We start from the raw sequence: 25,274 nt of genomic DNA on the forward strand, positions 1-25,274 counted from the left end.
TCTAGTGTTTGATAGACTTGCTATGGTGAGAAATGCTGTGAAGTTTAGAGTTGAGTTTTTAGTCATGATGAGGGCTATGTGCAGAAGCCTAAAATCTCCCAATTTAGTACAGATGTGGGACTATGTTGCTGCTGTCATTTGGTATGGCTGAAAAAATAAGCAAAAAGCTTGTAATTGTGTGGAGAAGGATTCATACTTTATTCTAAGCATGTAATAAACTCACTGCCAAAGAGGGAATATGTTAATGCTTTTTATAACTAACCATGCATCTATATTTGCACTTAAAACTGAGGCAAGCCAAGGAACTTCTGGCTTTAAGTGTTGAAATGTATTGATTCTGGCTTTAGAGACTATCTTGACCTCTAATGAAAATCTTTGGAAATTTTCTTTTGAGATGCTTGCTTTCATGGCAAGCACACTGATTAGGATGTAGCTGGTTTTATTTGATGAAATCAATTTTTTTTAAAATGTTTTTAATAACTTCAGTTTGTACTAAAATTCAAAGCAAGAAGGAATTAGATTCACAATTTTTAATTATCTTCTTTTAGCAAATAATTAGGGTTAGGAGGAAGAACAATTTAATTCCAACTCTTTAAGGAGCTGTTTTTCAGATGGTGTAAAAGATGAGATTGAGATACAACTTTTCAAGTTAGTCCTGAAGTCTTTCTACTGTACAAAAGTTAGCAGTCTGACTCAGAGTTTTGAAATACAAACCTAAGTGGGGCCCTTTCAAGGGTGTACAGGAACTGGGGTTGTTTGGTCTTGAGAAAAGGAGGCTCAGGGGAGACCTTTTCACTCTCCACAACTCCCTGAAAGGAGATTGGAGTGAGGTGAGTGTTGGTCCCTTCTCCCCAGTAACAAGTCAAAGGGCAAGAGGAAATGTCCTTAAGTTACACCAGGGGAAATTTAGTTTGGATATTAGAAGAAAATTCTTGACTGAAAGGGATCTCAAAGACTGGAACAGGCTGCCCAGGGAGGTGGTTGAATCCCCATCCCTGGAGGTGTTTCAAAGAGGCCAAGATGTGGTGCTGAGGGACATGATTTAGCACCAGTCTTGGTAGAGTTAAATAATGGTTGGACTTGATGATCTCAAAGGTCTTTTCCAACCAAAACAATTCTGTACATTTGCATAATGGGATGTTTGAGACTGAATATCACTTCTATACTTCTTGTATGTGCACAACCTTGCATCTAATGAATTAATACATTTTTCAATATTAAAATGTTTGGTCTCTTCTTAAAAAATCATATGTGGAATATCTATCTTCAGGTTCTTTAAAAGAAGAACAAAACTCATAAATTCTGTTATACAAGCAGTTGCAAACAGTACTGTGCAATCTATTTGACCTAGACCCTGCATGGTCATAGGCATTTTTTCATGCAAATTCTGCATTCTTCTTTGTCACCTGTCATGCTTGCTCTGTGCACATCATGCAATACTACAAGAAGCAGGCTGCTCATTTAGCAGAGTGTCTGAAGATGGAAAAAATGTGTAATTTGGATTAGTACACATTACAGCAAGTGTCACTTGCAAAGCTTGACTGTTCTGTAGTTAGCTGTGGCTGTATAATGCCACTCTTTGTGACTAAAAAAAAAAAAATGTATTATACAAACAGTGAAAGTTGGTCTTTTCAAGTCTTCCATGACCGAATAAAATGGTGTTTTGTGTTATTTTCTCTTTTGTGTACTTAAAACATTTTATTCTTATTTTTTGAAATTTTATTGTGTGCTAGTTCTTAATAATAGAGTTTTGATGTCAGATGCTGAACTCCCAAGTGGAATTTTAATGAATGAAAGAAACTGAGTAGTTGGGTAAGGATATTGTTCTCCGTACACCACATACTCCTTTTAGATTCATGGAATTGTTTTGGTTGGAGGAGACCTCCTAAGATTATTGAGTCCAACTGTCAACCTAAGGCAACCATGGCCATCTCTGAGAGTGCCATGTCCGCACGTTTCTTGAGCACCTCTAGGGTTGGTGACTCCACCATCTCTTTGGGCAGCTTGTTCCAATCCCTGACCAATCTTGCAGGAAAGAAATTGTTCCTAATGTCCAACCTGAACCTCCCCTGGTGCCAAGTTGAGGCCACTTCTTCTTGTTCTATCACCGGAGACTAGAGAGAAGAAACCAACTCCCACCTCATTCCAACCTCCTTTTGGGGAGCTGTAGAGAGCAATGAGGTCTTAATATATAAAAAAAATCTAGTGGTATCATTCTGGGACTCCTAAACAAGTTTATTCAGTGTTTCCTAAATAAGTGATTGACTCACAGGAAATAATCTGCATATAACAAAAGAAAATAGGTGGCAAAAGCCAAAATATAGCATAAGTAGCAGGCTTGTAGTGTTTTGGGATAAAGGAATTTTTAGCCCTGTTAGTATGGTGTTGATTGGAGAGGAGAAGAGTTCATCTCCTGCCTGGCTCTTCATGTTGGCAGTCTGCTTCCGTCACTAGTTATCTCCAGGAGCTAAAAAATGCCTCAGAGTTCTATGAATTCTGTGAATTCTCAGAATTGTACTGAGTTCTGTGCTCTTTCATAAATACTTTGTAAGATGCAGGTATGAATTATTTCTTTTTCTTTGGGTTGTTCCTTACCTTGTTCAAGAGCTGTTTGGGTTTGCTTCTCTAATGCACCAAGATTAAAATTATCCATGTCATGATCAGAGGACTGGAGAACCTCCCCCATGGGGACAGACTGAGAGAGTTGGGGCTGTTCATCCTGGAGAAAAGAAAGCTCCAAGAAGACGTTAGAGCAGTCTTCCAGTACTTGAAGGGGGCTACAGGAGAGCTGGGGAGGGACTTTTCACAAGGGCTTGTAGTGATAGGAGAGGGGGCAATGGCTTTGAGCTGGAAGAGGGGAGATTTAGACTGGAGATTAGGAAGAAATTCTTTACAGTGAGGGTGGTGGAAGAGACACTGGAACAGGTTGCCAGGGAAGTTCTGGATGTCCCCTCCCTGGAGGTATTCAAGGCCAGTTTGGATAAGGCCTTCAGCAGCCTGGTCTAGTCAAAGGTGTCCCTTGCCTATGGCAGGGTGATTGGAACTAGGTGATCTTGAAGGTCCCTTCCAACCCAAACCATTCTATGAATCCGTGACTGAACTGCACATTCTATTAAAAAAAAATCCTTTAATTAAATTGTGGTGGTGGATTCTTTCCATATTATTTTTTGAGGGAAACAGAGATGCCTTCCCCACCCCCCAACAATTAAAATTAATTGTAAAATCTTCTAACAAAATGCTTTTTTGTTTTCTTGGCAGAGAAAAGTGAGAAAGGCAGCGTGAAAGCAGGCAATCTGAAGTACAAAGAAGAACCATCAAAACTACTCTCTGGAAATAAATTTCAAGAGCGTTATTTCGTGTTACGGGAAGGAAACCTGCTTCTGTATAAGGATATGAAGGTACAACTGCCAAACTCTTCACCAAACTCTTAAGCACTTAAGCTTTAATTGTTGTGCAAATAATAGGAGGAACAAGGCAAACCAATCAACATTTCTGATGATAGAATCACAGAATGGCTTAGGCTGGAAGGGACCTTAGAGATCATCTACTCCAACCTTCCTACCATGGACAGCTAGAGGCATCCAGCATGGCCTTGACCACCACCAGGAAAGAGGTATCCACAACCTCCCTGGACAACCTATTCCACAGTCTCACCTCCCTTGTACTAAACTACTTCCTAAGATCCGGTCTAAACCTTTTCTCTCTCAGCTTTAAAATATTCCCCCTTGTCCTGTTACTGCATAGGTCCCTCTCCAGCCTTCCTGCAGGCTCTCTTCAGGTATTGGAAGGCAGCTATAAAGTCCTCCCAGAGTCTTCTCTTCTGTAGGCTGAACGACCATAGCTCCCTCAGCTTATCCTTATAGCAGAGGTATTCAAACCCTTTGATACTAAGTGAAAACTTGTAGAGGCTGGAGTTGAAGTGCAAAATTTTTATCTGACTGTATTCACAGATGCTTTAGTGAAAGGACTTTGTGTCAGTTGCTCATTTAGCTATTGTAATTATACATAAGCTTCAAAAATTTAAAAAAGTCCCTCTTTAGGAATGCCTACAGCTCATGATATGGCTGCTGTAGAGAGCAATAATAGAAGTAATATGGAATTCGTGAGCAGCATGCAGTTTTTTCTTGGTATCTCACACAAAACTTTTAGAAATTACCAGCGGCAGGGCTCTTACACCTACAAGAGTCACAGTATCACAGGTTGGAAGGGACCTCCAGAGATCGTCGGGTCCACCCCTTTGCCAAAGCAGGATCACCATAGTATCTAGGGTAGTCCACACAGAAATGCATCCAGATGGGTTTTGAATGCGTCCAGAGAAGGAAACTTCACAACCTCTTTGGGCAGCCTGTTCCAGTGCTCTGTGACCCTCACTGTAAAGAAGTTTCTCCTCATTCATATTAAGGTGAAATCTGTGTCCAAGCTTGTACCTGTTGTTTCTTGTCTTTTTATTGTGCACCACCGAAAAGAGGTTGGCCTCTTCCACTTCACATCCCCCTCAGGTATTTATGGACATTGATGAGATCCCCTCTCAGTCTTCTCAAGACTGAACAGCCTCAGGTTTCTCAGTCTCTCTTCACAGGGGAGGTGCTCAAGTCCCATAATCATCCTCATGGCTCTCCAAGTCATGACAGAAGAGGTTATAGGAAACAATATCTTTCAATACACTAGCAAAATCTTCCCCTGCTTACCAACAACACTTTTAGGTGTATTCTCAGTCCTTCAAAAGCTAGTGTTGATAATTAGATGTGCCTCAATTATACAGAAGCACATATATGCTTTATATATATATATATACACTTAATAGCAAGACAGGTTCATTTTTAAATATTTCATTGAAGTTTTCTTTAAGGAGTGTACCACATGAACATAAGGAAAACTTTTTCACTGTGAGGGTGATGAAACCCTGGAACAGGCTGCCCAGAGAGGGTGTGGAGTCTCCTCTGGAGACTTTCAAAACCAGCCTGGATGCATTCCTGTGTGACCTGCTTTAGGTGATCCTGCTCTGGCAGGGAGGTTGGACTAAATGATCTTTTGAGGTGCCTTCCAACCCTTAACATTCTGTGATTCTGTGAGTGGTTTTCATGTGTAGACAGGTTGTATTAAAATGTAAAACTGAATAATAGGCATCATGATAGCCTGGAGAAGAGTAGACTGAGAGGGGATTGTATCAATGCTTATCAATAGCTAAAGGGTGGGGAACAAGAGAATGAGGTCAAATTCTTTTCAGTGGTGCCCTGTCGATGGGACAAGGGGCAGTGGGCACAAACTAGAATACAGGAGGTTTCACTTTACCTAAGGAGAAACTTCTTTACTTTGAGGGTGTCGTAGCACCGGAGCAGGCTGCCTAGAGAGATTGTGGAGTCTCCTTCTCTAGAGACTTTTAAAATCCACCTGGATATGGCAATCCTGTGCAGCCTGCTCTAGCAGGGGGCTTGGACTAGATGATCCCTTCCAACCCCTACCATTCTGTGATTCTCTGAATTACGTTTTCATTTCAATTTTGTTAATTTCTGGTTTAAAAAAATAATAAACTCTTTTAAAGTGCTTTTTCTTTTGCTGATTGCTGATTTTTGCCCATCCAACAAATACAGATATAAAATGTTTGGGTTCTTTTTAAGGACAGATTCATTGTTCAAGTTAATGCAAAAGTCATGTTCTCTCTTCTTGTAATACTGTGGATATAATCTTAATTAGAATGACCTCAGAATGTCAAGAAGAGTGTTTCGTAATTTAGTGCTAAAACTCAAATTGTCACATATGTGAGAATAAATTAATATGCTCATAAAATCTTAATTAGTGTGTTGGAAAGAGTTTATGATAAGATTGTTGCACTACTCTATCATCTTTCTTTTTTTTTTTTTTAAGACATTATGATTTATAAAACATTAAATTCCCCAGCTCAGGTGGAGTTTTGAACAGTCTTACTTTTAAATGGCTTTTCATTTCTTTGTTTATTTTTTTTTAAAGCAAATGGAAATACCACTCTGACAATTAGGATACATTGGGTTGCTTTGTTTTCTTTTGAGAAATGTTCATCTACCACTCATCATCATGGTTCAATTTCAGTCATTTTTGGGAATGAAGGGTAGGAAAGCTTGACATTTCAGATGGGAGAGTGTATTTAATCAGATTGCATGCACTAATTAATTTATACATTTTCATTAACAAGAAATTAAGTTTGTATATGCAGGTGGAGATACGTTCTGTTAAGTGTTTCTCTTGTTCAAGAGCAATTATCAAAAAAGTGGTACTGTATGTTAATTTACAATGTTGTGCTAATTGACTGAAATAACATGCCACTCTAATGTACTGTTGTTAAGAGATAAGCTCACACCCAGACAAATGGCTTTCTTAAGGCATATTTTTGTGAGAAGAGTACTGTTGTTTAACTAAATGCTGTGTTTTGTAGGGGGGGTTATGTTCAGCCTGGCACTACCCTTGCTTTGAGCAGGAAGTTACACAGTGCCAACCAGAGAAAGGTTCTGTGTTTCTTTGGATTGGTGTGTTGGTTTTGGGGGGATTTTTTTAATGTTTATGCCATCTCAGATTCTGTTTCTTTTTTCCCCATGCTTAAGTATTGCAGATGGAAAGCTGCAGAGGGAGAAATTGAGAATCCAGGAAAACACTATGGAGTAGCTTTATGTACTAACATTATAAGATTTGTGGAGTTTGTTTTGGTTTTGGGTTTGTTTTGTTTTGTTTTGGGGGGAGGTTGGTTGGTTGTTTTCTAAACAGAAAGATAAAACATTTACAGAATCATAGAATGATTTGGTTTGAAAGAGACCTACAAGATCATCTAGTTTCCCACACCCCTGCCATGGGCAGGGACACTTTCCACTAGGCCAGGCTGCTCAAGGGTTTTATCCAGTCTGGCCTTGAGCACCTCCAGAGAGGGGGTGTCCACAACCTCTCTAGGCAATCTGTTCCACTGTCTCACCACCTTCACAGGGAAGAATATTTTCCTAATATCCAGTCTAAATCTACCCACTTGGAATAAAAGTACTAAAGAGAGGTTAGTATGTTGTGTTACATACTAGCTGTATTCCATAGCAGAATAATGTACAGGAGAAATTTATTGTTTCAACATTTTATCCTCCAGGCATGATCAGCTTTCATACCTCCTGTGGGTGTATGTCTGTTGTAGGTTGGCTAAAGGCAGTTTGTTCAAGAAGGAAGGAACCTCAGGAGCTCTTTAGTCCCACTTTCTACTCACAGCAGAGCTAGCAACTGAGGTCAGGATGGGTTGCTCAGGACTTGATGCAGTTAAGTCTTGAAAAGCCCTGGGGATGGAGATTACACAAGCTCTCTGGGCAGCCAGTTTGCAATACTTTGGCTGCCCTCATGGAAAAAAGTTTGTCCTTATTTCTAACCATCTTCTTGGGGAAAAGGTTGTCCTTATATCAAGCATTCTTCTCATGATGTGAAGAGTTGTCTTGATAATGTTCCTCTAGGTGCTGAGGGTCTGCCATTAGGTCACCTTGTTCTCACAGATTGATCAGAATCCCACCAGGCAAGACCTTGAATATCTTCAGGGATGAGGCCTCCACCACCTCCCTGGGCAACCTGTTCCAATCTTCCACCACTCCCACAGTAGAGTCCCAATGTCCAGTGCTCCTAATTCACCCTTCCTGTTCAGCACTGGATCTGTGTTTTCCTTGTTCAGCCTTTTACTACTAAAGCTACCAGGGTAGAAGCTCTTCATGCTGATGTCCATAGCAGTTCTGCTCCCAGTTACAGTGATTGACACTCTTTGTAATGGGGAAAGAAAGAGAGAAAAAATGGAATGTTAGTAAAGAGTGGTGCAGCCCATGAAAGAAACCTGACTGTGAAGACAGCCCTTTGGCATTTTCTCTTTTGCACATTCCTAATGCAATAATTAGAATCTTATTGTGTTTGCAGGCTAGCAAACCTGAGAAAGTGTTGCCTGTCAGTTCCCTGAAGCTTTATCTTGGAGTGAAAAAGAAAATGAAGCCACCAACAAAGTAAGAATAGAAAAGAAAATGAGCTAAACCCTATGTAGCAGGGTACTTGTACCATCAAGAAAGGGGAACATAAAACATTACAGAACAAGGAGAAGTCAAGAAGCCAATTGAAGTATGCTGAATTAAATTACCCTTATAATATTATTGTTCTGTTTCTCTCTCTGGTTTTGTGTTCTATGTTAACTCTTTTGTGCTAGGAAATTACTTTATTGATTGGCTTTTCTTAATCTTAAATGTATTGTCTCTTGTGGATAAATCAGCTCTTGTGGATGTGCAGCTTCTTGTGGATATGTGTCCTGGATTGTGTTGATGGACACGTCTTTGCACCAAAAAAAAGAGAGAGAAGAGAGAACCAACTAGTCACAGCCTGTAGTGACAGTTCCTCTTGTTCAGGCTTCTCCTTTTTCAGGATCCTTTATATTTTGATGTTTCTTCTAGCTGAAGACTACAGTGCCCTTTACAAACATCAGTGACTTTGTCTCTGGAAAAGAGCAGTGAAAAACGACACCTGTTCTTTCTCAGATGTTTCCAGCACTTGTTCGGTCAAAGCTGTGAGACGCTGAAACAATGTACATGGGATCCTATCCCAAGGGGATTCAAAGCTGGCTCTAGCCTTTAAACAGATCTGCTTGAACTTTTACTTCACAGTTGGCACATCAAAATGCCCCAAAAAGATCTGTAAATTTCCAAGTTTAATCATGTTAGAAGAAAAGTTGGTGGTGGTGGGGATTTTTATTTTTTTAAGTGCAGAATGAGTAGGAGATGAGTCCAAAACAGGAATAAAAGATGATGTAAATGAGGATTTAGAGGTAGGTTCTTTCCTTGAGGTTTATTTTCACTGTGCTTTCAAAAGGAGACTTTGCAAAGCCTCTTCTGGGTTTCCAGGAGTGTCTGTGTTTCACCTGAGGCTTCATTATGCACTTTTTTTTTTTTTTTCCCCACCATCAGTTTTTAATTTTCTGTAAACTTGTGTGATTCCTTCTGGTTATAGTGCAAATATTCCTCTCTTACTTCTGAGACTTTCAATGGACTCTTTGCTGGGCACCATCTTAGCAATTTTACTTCCAGCAGCTTTCAGAAAGTAGAGCCACAGCCAAACTGAAGTTGGTAGTTAGCCATCATCTATGGGGCTTGGCTATAACTCTTTGTCCAGAACAGAATGTTCATTACCTGTGAATCAGCTGTGAGCAAATGAGCAAAATCCAGCATCAAACCCACAATTCCATTCTAGCTTTGCAGTACATATTTAAACTTTGTAATCCATCTTTTCCCTCCCCAATAAAAAGCACTACAGAAAGGTAATAGATTGCTCCAGGCTGAGGAGTATGTCCTTGTCTTGAGTTTCTGGAACTAATTTTTGAATTTTTTATTTGTTTCAGCTGGGGACTTGCACTATTTTCTGAAAAGCACCAGTGGTAGGTAAACCTTGATTTAATATTTGTTGAAAAGTTCCAATTCATAAATAGATTGTTTCAAAACTAGTAGACATACTCTGCCTTACATGTTGATCTCTTTATTTATTTATTTATTTTCTTACTTAACTATGTTTTGGTAACCTTCTGGGCCTAGGTGTCTGTCTCCCTTCTGTGGCCATAGAGCAAATATTTCCACAAATTTTGAATGATTGGTTTTAAACCTATGCTCATGGTTTAAATGAGGCACATGAATTGCCTTCAAAATAGAGTGATAATTATTTCCCTGTCTTTTTATAGAATCATAGAATTGTTTTGGTTGGAAAACACCTCTAAGTCCAACCATCAACCCAACACCACCATGGCTGTTAAACCATGTCCTAAAGTGCCACATCCACACGTTTCTTGAACATCTTCAAGGATGGTAACTCTACCACCTCTCTGGGCAGCCTGTTACAATGCCTGACCACTCCTTCAGGAAAGAAATTTTTCCTGTTCTCCAACCTAAACCTCCCCTCATGCAAATGGAGGCCATTTCCTCTCGTTCCATCACCTGATACTAGGGAGCAGAGACCAAAACCCACCTCATTCCAGCCTCCTTTCAGGGAGTTGTAGAGAGCAGTGAATTCTCCCCTCAGCCTCTTCTTCTCCAGACTAAACAACCCCGGTTCTCTCAGCTGCTTCTCATAAGACCTGTTCTCTAGGGTGTTAAGTATAGACAGCACTCATAAATAAATCTAAGCACTGTTTGAAGTGGTTTAGAAGCCTATTCTTCAATATATTTACCTGCAACAGGGGTTTTTGTTGTTTTTCTTGTTAATTCTATATTTATTGTATTCTAGGTATATATGTTGTGATGGACAAGGTGCACAGATGGAGTGGATGATCAGCATTTTTATTGCTCAGGTACTAATCTGATCCAAGGAATGGAACGTCTGCTGTAATAAAAACCCCATTAAAGAATGATGTATATCTGTTATGAATATGGTATAGATAAAATTGCAATGCTGTGAAGGTTTCTGGAATACTGAGTGGAATGAGACTGTGAGGATATGTTTCTTAGTCTGTGAAGACTGTTATTTGTAATGTAATTTTCATATGAAAGCTCCATGATACAAGAGTGAGGGAGAGCATCATGTTATGGTTTCCTTCCCTCCACTGTGTTGCAGGGTAACTGATTAAAGGCAGACAACTCATTTCCTTTCCAGTAATAAACTTTTTCTGGGTGAAATCCTGGCCATTGACTTAAAAGGCTGCTGTCTGTGTGCCACAATGCCTGAATGCTATTTCTCTGCTCACGAGTTTGGATGCTGCATGCAAAGTAGTTGTGAAAGAAGGACGTTCTGTTTAAAACCATAGTGATGTGAGCTAGCTCTGTTGAAGAGCTGTGCCAATACAGCTGTATTTCTCTGGTATCCAGTTAGCCTGGTTAATTAACACTGACAATTCATTGGTGTGATGGTTTGAAAGTGTCTCTTTAATTTTTCCTCTCAAAATTCAAGCAGAGAAAGCGAAAGAGTGTAACTAAGTCACTTTTGGGTGTAAGAAAGCAAAATAATGATTGTTCTAAACACTTCCATTGGATAGATAGAAATGTTGAAGACACTTGAAGTTGAAGTAGGCACAGTCAGGGCAACTTGCTGGGCTGTCTGGCTGCTGTTTCTTCTTCCCTTCTGGCTGCAGATAACACACTGACCTTGGCGAGCTAAGTTAACAACCTTTCTGCTTTTACCTAACTAACTGCTTTCTGCCAGGGGGGTCTGGGGGGGAGGCCCCTTGGGAAAGGTCCCCTTTTGGGGGAAGCAAAGGGATCTTGGTTGTGCTTTTCTGTTGATTGTATATATTTGTAAATGTTGTGAATTTTGTATATTTGTACATATTCATTACGTTTCATCATAGATTGTAGATTTTGCTTGTAAATACAGCTTTCATTCGCTTCCAGACTGAGCTAGCCTGGTTATTGTTGGTGTGGGGGGGAATTTCAGCTCACACTGACACATTTGGATAGAAACATAGAATCATTTCACTTGGAAAAGACCTTTTAAGGTCATTAAATCCAACCATTATCTAACCCTACCAATACTGGGACTAAACCATGTCCCTCAGCACCACATCTCTGCCTCTTTTAAACATCTCCAGGGATGGGAATTCAACCACCTCTCTGGAGAGCCTTTCTTCCAGTCTTTAAGAACCCTTTAGTGAAGGAGTTTCTTCTAATGTTTAACCTAAACCTTCCCTGGTGCAACTTGAAGCCATTTCCTCTTGTCCTATTACTTGATACTGGGCAGGAAAGACCAACACCCACCTCACTACAACCTCTTTTCAGGTAGTGAATAGGCATCATCCTCAATTAGGCAAACTGCTTGCTACTGGATTGTGAGTAAGAAGGGTGTACATTTAAGTGCCATATAACACATCCTTGCAGGTGGAATTTAATATTTACATAAGGGGAAGTGGGACTAAGAGAGATTGGAAGGATTCAACATGACAGGAGACTGAAATGTAGTTTAAGGTTTTAAGAGGATTTCGTATGCATCTTAGATTTTTCTTGTCTTTCCTGGGATGCTCACTTTGGGGAATATTGCTGTGAATAAACATCACCTGATTTATGATTACCTCTGAGCTTTATGTATTACAGAAAGTGAACTAGGCACAAGCTGCAATATGTACTTCTTAGAGGCTGACCTTCATAGATAGCAGTGCTAGAAGTATAATGCATGCCTTCTAAGTAAGTCTTCCAAATTTTTGTCTTGTTCAGCTCCCTTAGCTGAAGTAACTATTGTAGTTTCTATGGAAACAGCCACCACTCCTGGCATACATCTCATGGGCATAACATGAGCCATGTCACAACAAATAGGCTCAGAGGTTATTGATATAGGCTACTTAGAAATAACTCATAGAAGCTTGCTAACTGCTGAAGTCCTTTTGATGCAAAATCCCAAGAAAGGCAATCTATTAGGATTCTGATCAGGTAGTGTGGGATGTAGACTGTGCCTCTGACAGTATGGATACATAACTGAGAGGCACTGCTCAATGTTCAGGGTTTTTTTCTAACAACAAGGAAAAAAAATATATTGATTGGGTTTTTTTAATTGCTATGAATTAATACTGTTGTTTTTTAAAACTTCATTCCAATGAATGAGTAGTCCAGTGAAGTGTCAGTGTTAATGAGCTGTGTTGGGAGGATTTTTTTGGGATGTTTTGAGCTGGTTGTTTTTGTGTGTGTGTAGCTTTTTTAATTTTTTAATTTTTTTTAAATCAACATTCTGGACCTCAGTCAAGTGTCAGTCTTTGCATCACATGAGAAGTTAAGTGCTAATGATGCAGATTTGCTGTATTATTCCTGTTGCAATCTACTGCTTTATATGTAATTTAGAGTTAAAATCTGCTTGCGAACGCAGTGGTTCATGTTGTTAAAGCTTACTCTAAGATCACCAAATGTTTTGTATTGTGCAGCAACAGAGAATTATTATTATATTATCCCATTTCTAAAGGAGAAAACTATAAGTGTCAACTGAGGCTATTTCTAGTTAGAATTTTCAAATTGAGGCCATCTTTAAGGAAGATAAAGTCTTTTACCTTATCTAGTACCACAGTATTTGAACATCCTCATGTTAGAGAGACTGCAGGCAGTACATTGTATCTGTCAGTGGAATAGCTTAGACTACAAGTTGAAAAGTACTGTAAAATAGGTTTTGAGGTATTAAGATGTTGACAATTAATAAGCCAGTGCAATTAGGAAGGAGACAAATCTGTGTTACTGTGCTCCTTGAGTAGAATAAGGCTTTATTGTGAGTTCATATCAGTAAGATAATGATACTGTTATCTTTTTCATCCCCCTTGTTTTCTGATACTGTTTCTTCCTGTGGTATAAGTAGTGCAGAGAATGTAAATAGTAAAGTGTAGGTACCACTGATACCTAGTAACACAATTACTTTTGGCAGAAAATCAAGTTATCCCAAAGGTTCTTAATGTTCTCTTTCAAGCTGGTCAATTCTAAAAGGGTTTGAAGGAGAACCATTGATTCTTTCGGTTCTGTGCGAAATCATCCTGAAAAATATGGCTGAAACTTGATTCTCAAATTCTTTAACAGTTTTGTCCAAAATCACTTAATAGCACACATAGTACAGTTGGAAGTAATTAATTGATATGAAGATAGACACAATAATATTCTCCCAGTTCCATTGCCTTTGATCAACCAGAGAGAGGCACGTTATATTACCATGAGGTGCAGTTGAGCAGATAGGTCAAAACTATGAATAAATACATTTATTATGTGGCCTAATACGTTGCTAGTATTTCTGATGTACTTCCCTAGAGTTCTATTTTAAGAAATTTTACAGACACAAAAGGGAAATCAGACTGCTTAACTGACAGGGACAGTTCCCTTAAGCTTGCTGAGAATTAAGAGAGTCAGTTTCCTTCAGAAGTTCCATCTCCATAAAGGTGTGAATCTATAAAATACTTTTGCTAAATTTGGAACTGGGGCTCCTGATTTCTAGACTGCTATCAAAGCCAATAGTCACTGATTCTGATGGCTTTTTAAGACCATCTGCAAGTATGATCACAGCTCCATGGCTGGATTTTTTTTTTTTTTGTATACAGTCTTGAAGAGACTTTGTGGATTTGAAAATTGAATACTATTCAAAACAATAAAGGATACTAAAGATTCTGACACATGTGAAAAGAAATATATTGCTGATTTGGACAATGTCACTGAAGTGTTTAGATTGGAAAGGACCTCTAGGGGTCACCTAGTTAAATCCCTCTGTCCAAGCAGAGTCATCTAGAGCAGGTTGCTCAGGGCTGTGTCCAGTCAGATCTGAGCAACTGGAGACTCCAGAACCACTCTAGGCAGTTTGTCCCAGTATTTAACTGCCTCACAGTAAAAAAGGGTTGTTGGTTCGTTGTTTGGTTTTTCTTCTTGTGTTCAGACAAAATCTCTTCTTTCCTTTTTGTTATAATTGATGCTTTGGATTAGTATTTTGCCAATGTTTACACAAAGCATTCTCAGCTTTCATTAGGGTTCCTTTGCAGTTCTGGCTTGACAATTTCCTTTGGAGTTGTGCTGATTTAGCTTTCTGCTGTCATCTCCAAGCTTCAGAAACTGTTCTTCTGTAGGCCTTTTACATTCTTTTTGATTCACAGAGTCTTAGGTTAAAGCTTCTTTTGCAAAATACCTGTTACACTACCATGTCCTCAGAGCTATCTTTTGGATTAATGTTAGCATCACCAAAGGATGCTAAGCTTCAAGCACTTGTACTCAAATTTCGGCATGTGGAATTCTATATTATATTCTAAATATAATGAACTAAGGAAGTTCATTATAGACCTCTCACAGGAAGATACTTTAAGATTTATTTGAAATATTAAGTTAATTCTTTTTTTTTTCCCCTTCCCAGTCATATTTTTCACTCAGAATGAAGCTTCACACTTTGGAGTTCTCCCCAAAACTGATCTGTTTCAGTAGAGCTAAAGCAAAAGCTATTACTGAAGCCATTTCCTTTTGGATAACATGTGGTGTTATTGTTAATTAAGCAACGATTTTCTCCGAAATTATTCATACAGATTTTGAAACACTTGTTTGCAAATTAGAGTGATTTCATTTTATTGCAGGAACTTTTGTTGAGACTTCTGAAGCCTGCTCATGTGGAATTCTGAAACTGAATCAGTTCAGTAGTATGTGTGTGTCTTGTTTGATATTTTCTGTTCTTAGAAAATAATTGGAATAATCATAGTTGAATGGGTTTGGGTTGAAAAGGGCCTTCAAGATCATCCAGTTGCAACCTCACTGCTGTGGGTAGGGACACCTCCTACTATGCCTACTTGCTGGAAGCCCTATCCAGCCTGGCCTTGAACACTGCCTGGTTTGGAACCTCCACAACTCTCAGCACTCAGTGCCTCACTACTCTTGTGGGGAAGAATAACAAAGTGGAGATGTTTGAGACATGAAAATTATATAGAGAGGTTCTGATTATTGTGCAGCACTTACAAAATACTAATGTAATTTTAAGGACTGTGGTGTTTTCTTCTCCCACAAGAGGAGGTTGCACAGTAGATAGCTTTTTCAAAGAGAGTTATACATACAAAAGAATGTTGTGTATTTATGAAATTCCATACAAAATAATAAGGAATGATCTTGTTTTTCAGCATGCAGATATATGGCCACCAGCTGGAAAAGCAAGGAAACAGTCCATAACTAAAAGTCCAAAGATTGGAGGCTTAGCACTAATACCCATTCATCAGGAGAAGAACACTTGTAAAATCAGAGGAGGTACAGAAGTAAGTGGGGTTTAATCTTGGTCTAGAACTTCTAACCACAGTGCTGTCCAGTAACAATGAACTCCTTAGAGATGGATAAATACATAATATAGATGTTCTGGTTATCAATGTCCTTTCCATTGTTTTGTCATTAAAGGAATAATTAGGACAATTTAATGTGGAAAAACTCCACATTGTGATAAAAGTTGAAGATGTTCTGCAGGAGTGTATCTAATATACTGCAAGCAAAACCAGGCCTTCTGCCAGTAGGAAGAAGCTAAAAAATAGTATTTGAGGGTAGAACAATACAAACAACAAACAAACAAAATTCCCCACAAAACCCAAAAGGCAACAACCCTGAAATAATGTCTCTGTGGATGTTGGGATCTCAGCACTTTTCTTCCACTGTACAGTTTGATAGATTCATAGAATGGTTTGGGTTGGAAGTGACCTTGAATATCATCTAGTTCCAACCCCCCGGCATTGGCAGGGACACCTTCTACTAGACCAGGTTGCTCAAGACCCCATCCAACCTGACCTTCAACATCTACCTGCCTCAAATTTCAATCCAGGTGCAAATTTAGATGCAACATTTGATATACCTTTTCTTTTCCATAGCCACCAACAGCCCTCCAATATGGATCAGTTTCATTGCCTTCAGTTTGTTGTTTTATCTGAGTTCCCGGTATATTGACTTAAATTGGAAGTATCAGGCAGTCTTTAGAATTGTTTAGGTGGTGGGGAACAGCTGCTGAAAATCTTTTTATGATCACATAAAATTCACCCTGATTGTGCATTCATATCACTCAGTCATTAAGTTATCAAAACCCAAAGATTCTCAGTATCGATTTGATTTACAAATTCAGAATTAAGAATTTAAGGTTTTAAGTACCTATGGATCTGATGTAAAACATTAAAATGTAGCCTGCTGTGATGAATTGGAAAGTCAAAATCTGAGTATATGAAAATGGATGTCTTTATTGTTATCATGCATGTCATTGTAAGCTTTATGTTATTTTTTTTTCAGAAGTCTCTCTAATTAAGAAAATAGGCTCACTAAAAATGCTTACTCAATGATAATAGCCCAAATTGTGGGGATTTAAAACTATTAACTGTGCTGTCTCAGCTCTTGAGTAAAATTGATTTGTTCTTTTAGACTGTCAGGTGAAACTAACAAGCAAAAATTGCAACCTAAATATTATTGAATGTGGTGTGAATGTGAGGAAATGTGAAGGATCTGATTTCTCTTTGCTTCTTTGCTGCTCAGAACATAGAAGTGCAATCTGGGAAACAAAGATTTGGTGAGCACCATGAAAATGACTTTGTGGAAGAAAGAAAAAACTTGAAAGAAAAAGCCTCTCTGGTAGCACAATGTTTGGAAAGGAAGGAGGAGAAGGTGAGAAACCACGCCAAAACACAGCACAGCTTCGCCTCTGAGGATGTGGGGGCAAGAATGAGTGACCTCCACCAAAGACCACATAAGGCACTGAAGAAAAATAAGAACAAAGCAAACAAAACCACTTTGGAATTAGATCACAAATTGCCGTCAAACGTGATTCAGGAACTAAATACCGTGCTGCAGAAGAGCAGAGCACTTAATGATGAAACCTCCAGCTGATTTCCTGATAGAAATACATCTCTCTGTGCATTTTCCGGGCAAAAAGAGTCGACTTTTTTTTTTTTTAAGTGTGAGTTTGTACAGTGCAGAGGAAATACAATTATTTTATATGTAGCTGTTGATTTTGTGTATGTGTGTTCCATGTGTTATAATTTAAGAATGAACTGAGAGAACTGATTATGTAAAACTCCTGAAGCTTGGAAGTTTTCCTGTGCAGTGCAATGAAACCAGGAGTTTGTCTGGTTTTATTTTTTGTTGTTTAGGGTTGTTTGTTTGTTTTTTTGGTTTTTTTTTTTTGTACAATAATTCTAAGCACTATGAAAAGCTTTTGCTCCTGTTTATATTCTGTAACATCTCATAAGTACTGGGGAGGTATTTTTGGAAGGAGGACAAAATACACTCTGAAACTCATACTGTTGCCTGGCAATGTTTTTAATTGTCTAACACTATAAAAATGAGTAACATCTGCTTTGAAAAGTGGAGGGGTTCTAATGTAACTTTTATTTTATATTTAATGGTAACATTAATATCTGCTTCCAGAAATTTGTCCTCTAACAGGGCAGCATGTGAAAGAATCAAGAGGGAGAGGAATGTGGTAGAAAAGACAATGTATTAGTTGTCAGAACTGCATCTCTGTGGTCTACATCTGATTGTGACGTCTAAGCAGTAAGAGAGAATACTGAGGGTGGCAAAAATGTCTTCAAAGCAACATCTAATTTGAAAGGGTGGGTGAACTGGAAGAGTGGCATCATCTCTTTTTTGCTCAGCAGACTGAAGTAATTTTATAAACAGCCCTTGGTTAGCTCAAGGTCAAAAAGGCAGATTTTTTCCTATCACTGTTTGGACAGAGCTTACGTGGTACTGACAAAGTTGCTGGCAACTGATGAATATTTAATTTTTGCATGAGAAATTAAATTCCTTGAGAAAAAATGGTCCCCACAGAAGGGTACGTGTAGCACTAGGACAAGGGGCAATGGTTTTAAGCTAGAGAAGGGTAGATGTAGATTGGATGCAGGAAGATCCACCTTGACATGAGGAGAAACTGCTTTACTGTGAGGGTGACAGAGCCCTCGAGCAGGCTGCCCAGAGAGGTTGTGGAGTCTCCTCTGGAGACTTTCAAAACCTGCCTGGATGCATTCCTGTGTGACCTGCCCTGGGTGATCCTGCTTTGGCAGGGATGTTGGACTAGACCTCAAGAGGTCACTTCCAATCCAGTGTATTCTATGATTCTATCTCAGTTAAGAAGTGCCAGTTACTTAATGGTGAAGGGATTAACTCCTCTGTTTACCATGGGGACAAAAGTGAACAGCGTGCTGTTTGCTGGGACTAGGAAAGGCTGCTTATACACCTGCAGCATGGCTCTTCCGAGCACAAGGAGAGGTCCCAGAGTTGAGACAGCAGCCTCGTTTGCTGCATTCTCAACATGCAGGTGGCAGTTCCTGAAAACACGTGTCACTCTGCAGCTATTTTGTTTAAGCCCCAAGTTTCTTAAGTTTAAAACCCCAGAATCTGGCTTCAGTACAAAACCTCTGTGAGCAAATCCATTTTCTTAGCTGTTTTGTGGATCTTGCTTTCCCCTATCCCATGACACTGCCTCCATTCCTCTCTCATTTCATATCCCAGTTTTTATTTTGTCCCATACCAGCTGGATGGGCAAAAGGCACAGGCACTGCTGCGCTGAGGCTGTTTCCAGGGGCTGCAGATGCTGCCTGGTTAAGCAGCAGGACCAACAGAGCAGGGAGCTAATGAGCTCACACTGCACCGTTGCTTCAGGGAAGGCATTAGCAGTGGAATCAGCTTTATTTTGCTGCTCTGATTAGCCACCCTGCCACAGATTTTCACCAACCTTTTAAAAACTTAAACTGATGCCTTTAGTGCTCCTCGAGTTTGATTGGAATTGGCCAGACCTCTTAGGGTAAAAGAGAATTTTAAATTACTTCTTGTTTATCTGAAACTTTTTCAAATGGTATCCTAATTCCTTAACATTTCTAAGGAAAAATTCCATTTCCTCAGCATCAGTGAGGATTATTGTGTTTTTATTAATGGCTAGTTTTGAAGAAGCTTTATGTTGCTGCTAAATTTCTTCCCATACAGAAGCAGAGTGCTCACTTATCCCCCTTTTCTATTTTTGGTAGTCACAGGTGCTGTAACATTTCTCACATCATTTACTTCTATTCTTGATTGCATTGAGCAGCTTAATTGGAAGAAGAATTTGTTTGATTGAGGAAATGAGACAAATTACTCAAATAATGTATCTGGCCACTTTGCTTGGATGTATAGGAGGAAAATGAGACCAAACTCAAGTATTTCATAGTGGTTTGTATGTATTCTTCTGGAAAGCAGGACAGACAAAGCAAGTTTAGTCTTTCAGACTTACCAAATTTGACCAGTTGTTAAATCTGAAACAAGTTTGTGGATTAATTTTCCCAGTGCTCTATTGACTGTTTTGCTGCCTTTAATTTGTAATTGAACCTCTTCTAATTGAAGCCCTGGCTGGAGAAAGCCTGAACTTCACTTGTTTTGACTCAAGCCGAGGCTTAATGTTAATAAGCACATTCTTAAATGCTGATTTAAATTGAGGCACGATGCCATCAGGAGAAATTACTTCATTTTCTGTCTGAGGCTGGACCTGAATGTACTGTTTACAGTTGTACTTTTTCTTTGCAAATATTTTTCAGTGTTGAGTTATGGTTCTCGTATTGTTTATCTTTTTATTGGCTTCTTAAAAATGACATTCACCTCACTGCTGAAAGCCTCATGCATCATTTAAGCCCCTACACTAATGGAATAAATGGAGCAGTGTAAGGGGTTTGTGCATTGAAGTGAATATGTCTGTGAAGAAAATGCTTTGTGGGGTTTTTATATTGGATCTAAGGACTAGAGAAACATTTGTTCTATTTCAAAAGCATACCACAGCTCAACTCTCTCTGTATAGCTGCTCTTAGCAGGCCCTAAAAATCAAGAAGAAAGGATGTTTACTAAAATACATTTAAATCTGGGGTCCTGTGTCACATTCTGTATTAGTGTCACATTATATATGTGTATATGTGCAGAGTTATGTGCACATCCACACTGACAAGTGGTGACAGTGTTAACCCGAAGAAAAGGTTCTTTGGGAAAGTAGAAATGCAATTGGCAATTAATTATTTCCAAGAGGGAGCAAAAGTTTTCTACCAATTATCTGACACAGCACTGCACTACACATTTCAGACTGATTTAAGACCTGCAGAATAAATGTGTTTTGTTGCAATACATTAATGCCTGCTAATCTTTAATTGTTCCTGTGCCATGTTGTAGAATGGTAAAGGAAGTGTAATTTTTAGATAATAAATGGGAAATATTTGAATAAATGCTATTTCTCTAAAACAGGCAATGGATTTCTTTTTTTTTATTTCAGGGGAACAAAAAAAAATCTTTTTTAAAAGATTGCTGTATGTCTTTCCATAGGATAGCTGCTAAACAACCTGGTAAGTGCTTACTGGCTGATGTGCAAAATGAAGTTCAGTGAGATACAGGTATTTTATCATAACAATGAGAATATTAGGACCCTCAAAGGTCTCTCTTTTGCTGGTTGATGGGCCTGTAGAAGCCTTTCTTGCTATTCATTGCATCCTTTGCCAGGTTCAGCTCTAGCTGTGCCTTGGCCTTCCTGACCTCATCTCTACACAACCAGGCAGCGTTCCTATACTCCTCCCAAGTTACCTGTCCCTCCGTGTACTTCCCTTTTGCTCTCTGTTTTGACCAGCAGCCTTTCTGGTCTCTTCCCTTCCCTGCCTCATTTCTTATACATGGGGATTGAGAGTTCTTGTGCTCTAAGGGTAAGCATCCTTAAAGATCTGCCAGCTCTGCTCTGCTGCCCTGTCCTTTAGGATCTTTTCCCATGGGGTGCTACTAACTCCCTAAGGAGATGGAAATTTGCCTTCCTCGCTCTGCTACTTGCCTGTCCCATGTCCCTTAGGACTGCAGACTCCACCAGTGCCTGATCACTGCAGCCCAGGCTGTCCCCAGTCTTGCCATCACTGATGAGTTCACTGGCATTCGTGACCACCATGTCCAATATTGTATTCCCTTGGGTATCTGGCTAACTCTTGTCCCAGGATTATTTTTTCTCCATTGAGACAGGTTAACACCATCTATTGCTAGCAGGTCTGGTGTCTTAAGGACCAACCCATGGTCAAAGAACCCAACATTCTGCTGGTGACACCAGACTTGAAGCCAAGAATTCATCTGATGGCTCTTCTTGTGAAAGCCCTCATCACTCCCTGCAATTGGTGGGATAAAGGAGAACATTACTTGCACTCCTAATCCCTTAGCCAGCTGTCCCAGGCCCCTGAAGTCTCTCTTCATTGCCTATAGACTTCTTAAGTTCATCACTACCTACTTGAAAAATTAGTAACAGACAGTAATCCAAGGGCTGAACCATGATGGGAACTTTTCATTTTACATTCTTGACTCCTGGCCCAGGGAGGCAGCAGACTTCCCTAAAAAGTGGGGCCAGCCTGCATATAGGGCCACCCTTCAGAAATGAGTCCCTCAGGACAAGGACTCATCCTTTTAGTTTACTGAGGTAGTTAATAACTGTAATATAATGCCTGCTTGTTGGTAATTGTAATACAGTGCCTGGTTTGTGTTTGTTTGGAAGTTTTCATATTTCTTAGGATGGGGAAGGGAAACAATCTGAAAAATATGAGCTGAAATCTCTTTGTTTTCTTTCTCCCTTTAGTTGAAGTAAATATTGGCTACTACTTTGGATTTTTTTTTTTCTTTGAAACAGGTCTATTTCCAAGATACTGTTTTGGGCTGCTAGTTCAAAAGAGCAGTTTGACTAACAGGTTTTTTTATGCCTCAGCAGAGACTGTTTAAGTGTGGGGTGAATTTGACTAGCTGAGATCTACAGTGTGCTCCTGCAGAGTTTACCTTTACCCTGTGACTCAAGTCGAGACAAAGTTTTGTGTTTTGCAAATGTTATCCAAGAATCTGTCCAGTGGGGGAAGGATATCCTCAGAAATTTCTTCAGTTAACAAGGATCATATCATTGATTTTTATTTTGGGTTTTTTTTTTTTTTGTTCCTTTGTTGTGAAGAGCTCTGGGCTGTCGTGCCTACACTAAGTGGTTCAGACGCCACTGGCTCTGTCTGCCAGAGACACCCCTGGGGTGCCCTCCACTATCACCTGTGGGTGATAGTTTTGGAGTGTTGTACAGTTACAGGTTGACCAGAGAGTTAAAGTGATTAGAGTTTTATCTCACTGCTGTGATTCTTCTCTCCTCTGATTCAGTGCTGGCAGGGTTTGTGTTCCTGTGAGTGCTGCCAGGTTACTACCAGCTCCACATCCAGTTCCAGATTAAGGACTCTGGGATAAAAAAAACCTGTCATGCTGTGCTGGGGATGGTGCTGGTGCCTGTGGGAGTCATGTGAGGTGAGGAGTCTTACTGGCTGAGCCTACCCTGTCGTATCACCTTTTTGAGTTTTAAATCCTGTTTTCCAGTGCAAGCTGTTTCAAGGGGAGAGAATCAGTTATCAGACTGTTGCTGTCAACCAAATTAGAACAGCTTCAGCTGTGCCTGAGTCCAAATGGAAATAGAATTTAAACCAACACAAAAAAAAAAAATGAAAAAAAGCAACAAACAAACAAAAAAACCCCAAACCAAAACAAAAACACCTCCCAGAAAACAACAACAACAAAAAGGCACTGATTTAAAGTCCTTGGTGTGAACACAGCCATGTTCTAAAATAGACATCCAGTTTGGGATACTAAAGACAAATTACAGTTTCAATAAGTTAAATTAGGAAACTTGAACTATGTATAGAATCATAGAGTGGTTTCAGTTGGAAAAGACCTTTAAGATCATCTAGTCCAAACGTTACCTAACTCTGCCAAGGCTGGGGCTAAACCATGTCCCTCAGCACCTCCAGGGTGGCCATTCAACCACCTCCCTGGGCAGCCTGTTCCAGTGTTTGAGATCCCTTTTAGTGAAGCAATTTATTCTAATATCCAACCTAAACCTCCCCTGATGCAACTTGAGGCCATTTCCTCTCATGCTGTGTGGGGTAGAAAGAGATTACCTTGAGGGATGGATGGGATGTATTCCAGATCGAATTGGGTCAGCAAATAAGTAACTAACTTGCAAAGCTGAGCCTTTTTGCAGCAGGATTGGCTGGGAAAACTCAGAATGCTTGGATGTGGTTTCTACACTATTCCTGCATCTGGGCTGTCAAAAAGCCCCAAACAATTGTCAATCAGTGGGTTTTGAGGCTAGGTTGTTGTCTGTAATGACAGGAGGCCTTACAAAGTCTTCTTCCTGATTCACACTAGATTTGGATGTTGTCCTGCCTATGGTGATCCATCTGCAGCTCACTTAAGGGCAGAAACCAGTCCTCCTATTTTAGTTCTTACCAGTGCCATAGCTTAACTGCCTAGTTCTTGGATTTGCTGAAATTTTAAGCTTTGCTGCTGATGTTTTACTAGAAAATCATGGCAATGTGATATGGAAGCAGAAGAAGGATGTGGATAACTGCAGTCATAGATGAATTGTACTGCAACATGGCACTGAAGATGTCCTTTATTTGGGGATGTCCTGGGTTTAGAGATTTCCACGTTCACAGCAGAGGGATTGGACTAGATGACCTTTAAAGGCCCCTTCCAACTCAAACTGGTCTGTGATTTGATGTTAATGCCACAGCTGCAGTAGGCAGTTGTGTCTTCCTACATACCTATACTCTTGTGCTGCAGCTCAGGTTTTTGGGGTGCTTTAGTGCTTTTTTAGCCTACCTGACCTTGATTGAGCCCTTTCTGCTTTTTGTTCTTGACCCTATTCTGTTTCTTGGACTCTGAGACATCCTAATCTTTGAGTTGTCTTCTGTACACATTCCTGTCCCAGTCTTTGGCTTGATTTGTTTTTGCTCTGCTTGTCTAGCTTATGACTCAAAACTTAGCCATGCTTGCTGTTTGGATGCCATGACATCTCTGGCTTGGTTTGCAGATGACATGTGCTTTATGGTCCAGCACATTATATCAAGCTAACCTTCATCTTTATTTTAATCTTAGTAGAGATCTGTTCAGTGTTTCCCTATAGGGATTTCACTGAACTGGCCAAGAGGTAGGTTGCCCAGGGAAGTGGTGGAATTATCATCCCTGGTGATCCTCAAGAAACATGTGGACATGTCAGCTGGGAACAAGGGTTAATGGCCATGATGGTGTTAGGCTGGTGATTGGACTTGATGCTCTTAGAGGTTTTTTCCAACTGAAACAACTCTCTGATTCTGTGTTAGCAAATAGGTGTTAACAAAGTTCTGTAGCCCATTTCTATAAACACCGCTGAAGGTCATCAACGTCTTTACGTTTGTAGTCTTGAGCAAACGAGGGCAAGCTGAAGCCAATGTATTCTGTTTGCCTTTGGAAATTCTTTTAGTTCAGTGCTTTAATGATCCTGCAATACGTGTTGTGCCTGGTAATAAAGAATGCAATTTCTTGCAAATTACACCTTTGGTTACATAAACAGGAAAGCCTTTTCTTTCAGTATTTAATTACCATTGGGCTGTCCAGGACTGCAAACTGCTTAAGAACTAATAGGTCTGAATAAATTGAGCTTTGCTGTATGTATGAATTTTATAACTTGTCATTTTCTCCCCTATCTACATTTCCAGTATGTTCTATTTAAAAGCTAATGATGTCTTTGTATTTGACTAGTTCTACTGTATGTCTCTATTGAAATTGCAGCATGATTGAAGGATAATTTCTTCAAATGGGCTTTAGCCATTAGCCTTTAGATTATTGTGTTTTCATAGTTTACACTTGTGTTTGGTGTACAGCACTTTAGATTGTTTACAGGGTGTTTTTTTTCCCCCTGGCTTTTTCCTCATATGCTGGAACTGTTCAAGCTCATTGGATGGACACCTAGATGTGGTACTGAGGGACATGGTTTAGCACCAGACTTGGTAGAGTTAGATAATGGATGGATTCAGTGATCTTAAAGGGCTTTTCCAACCCAAACAATTCTAT

The 25,274-nt window shown here is 39.6% G+C and overlaps 1 protein-coding gene across 1 annotated transcript in view; it reads left to right on the plus strand.

The window, feature by feature from the left end:
• The window catches only part of ARAP2 (ArfGAP with RhoGAP domain, ankyrin repeat and PH domain 2), a 122,641-nt gene extending 105,368 nt beyond the window's left edge, over positions 1–17,273 (plus strand). Inside the window, exons 27-32 of the mRNA XM_054382985.1 lie at positions 3,259–3,398; positions 7,900–7,982; positions 9,362–9,397; positions 10,237–10,300; positions 15,545–15,676; positions 16,923–17,273. Of these exons, the coding sequence (XP_054238960.1) occupies positions 3,259–3,398; positions 7,900–7,982; positions 9,362–9,397; positions 10,237–10,300; positions 15,545–15,676; positions 16,923–17,273 (806 nt within the window). The remainder of the gene's footprint in view (positions 1–3,258; positions 3,399–7,899; positions 7,983–9,361; positions 9,398–10,236; positions 10,301–15,544; positions 15,677–16,922) is intronic.
• Positions 17,274–25,274: the final 8,001 nt, after the last annotated feature.

The sequence above is a fragment of the Indicator indicator genome, chromosome 8 (genome assembly GCF_027791375.1).
Source record: "Indicator indicator isolate 239-I01 chromosome 8, UM_Iind_1.1, whole genome shotgun sequence".
Lineage (NCBI taxonomy): Eukaryota > Metazoa > Chordata > Aves > Piciformes > Indicatoridae > Indicator > Indicator indicator.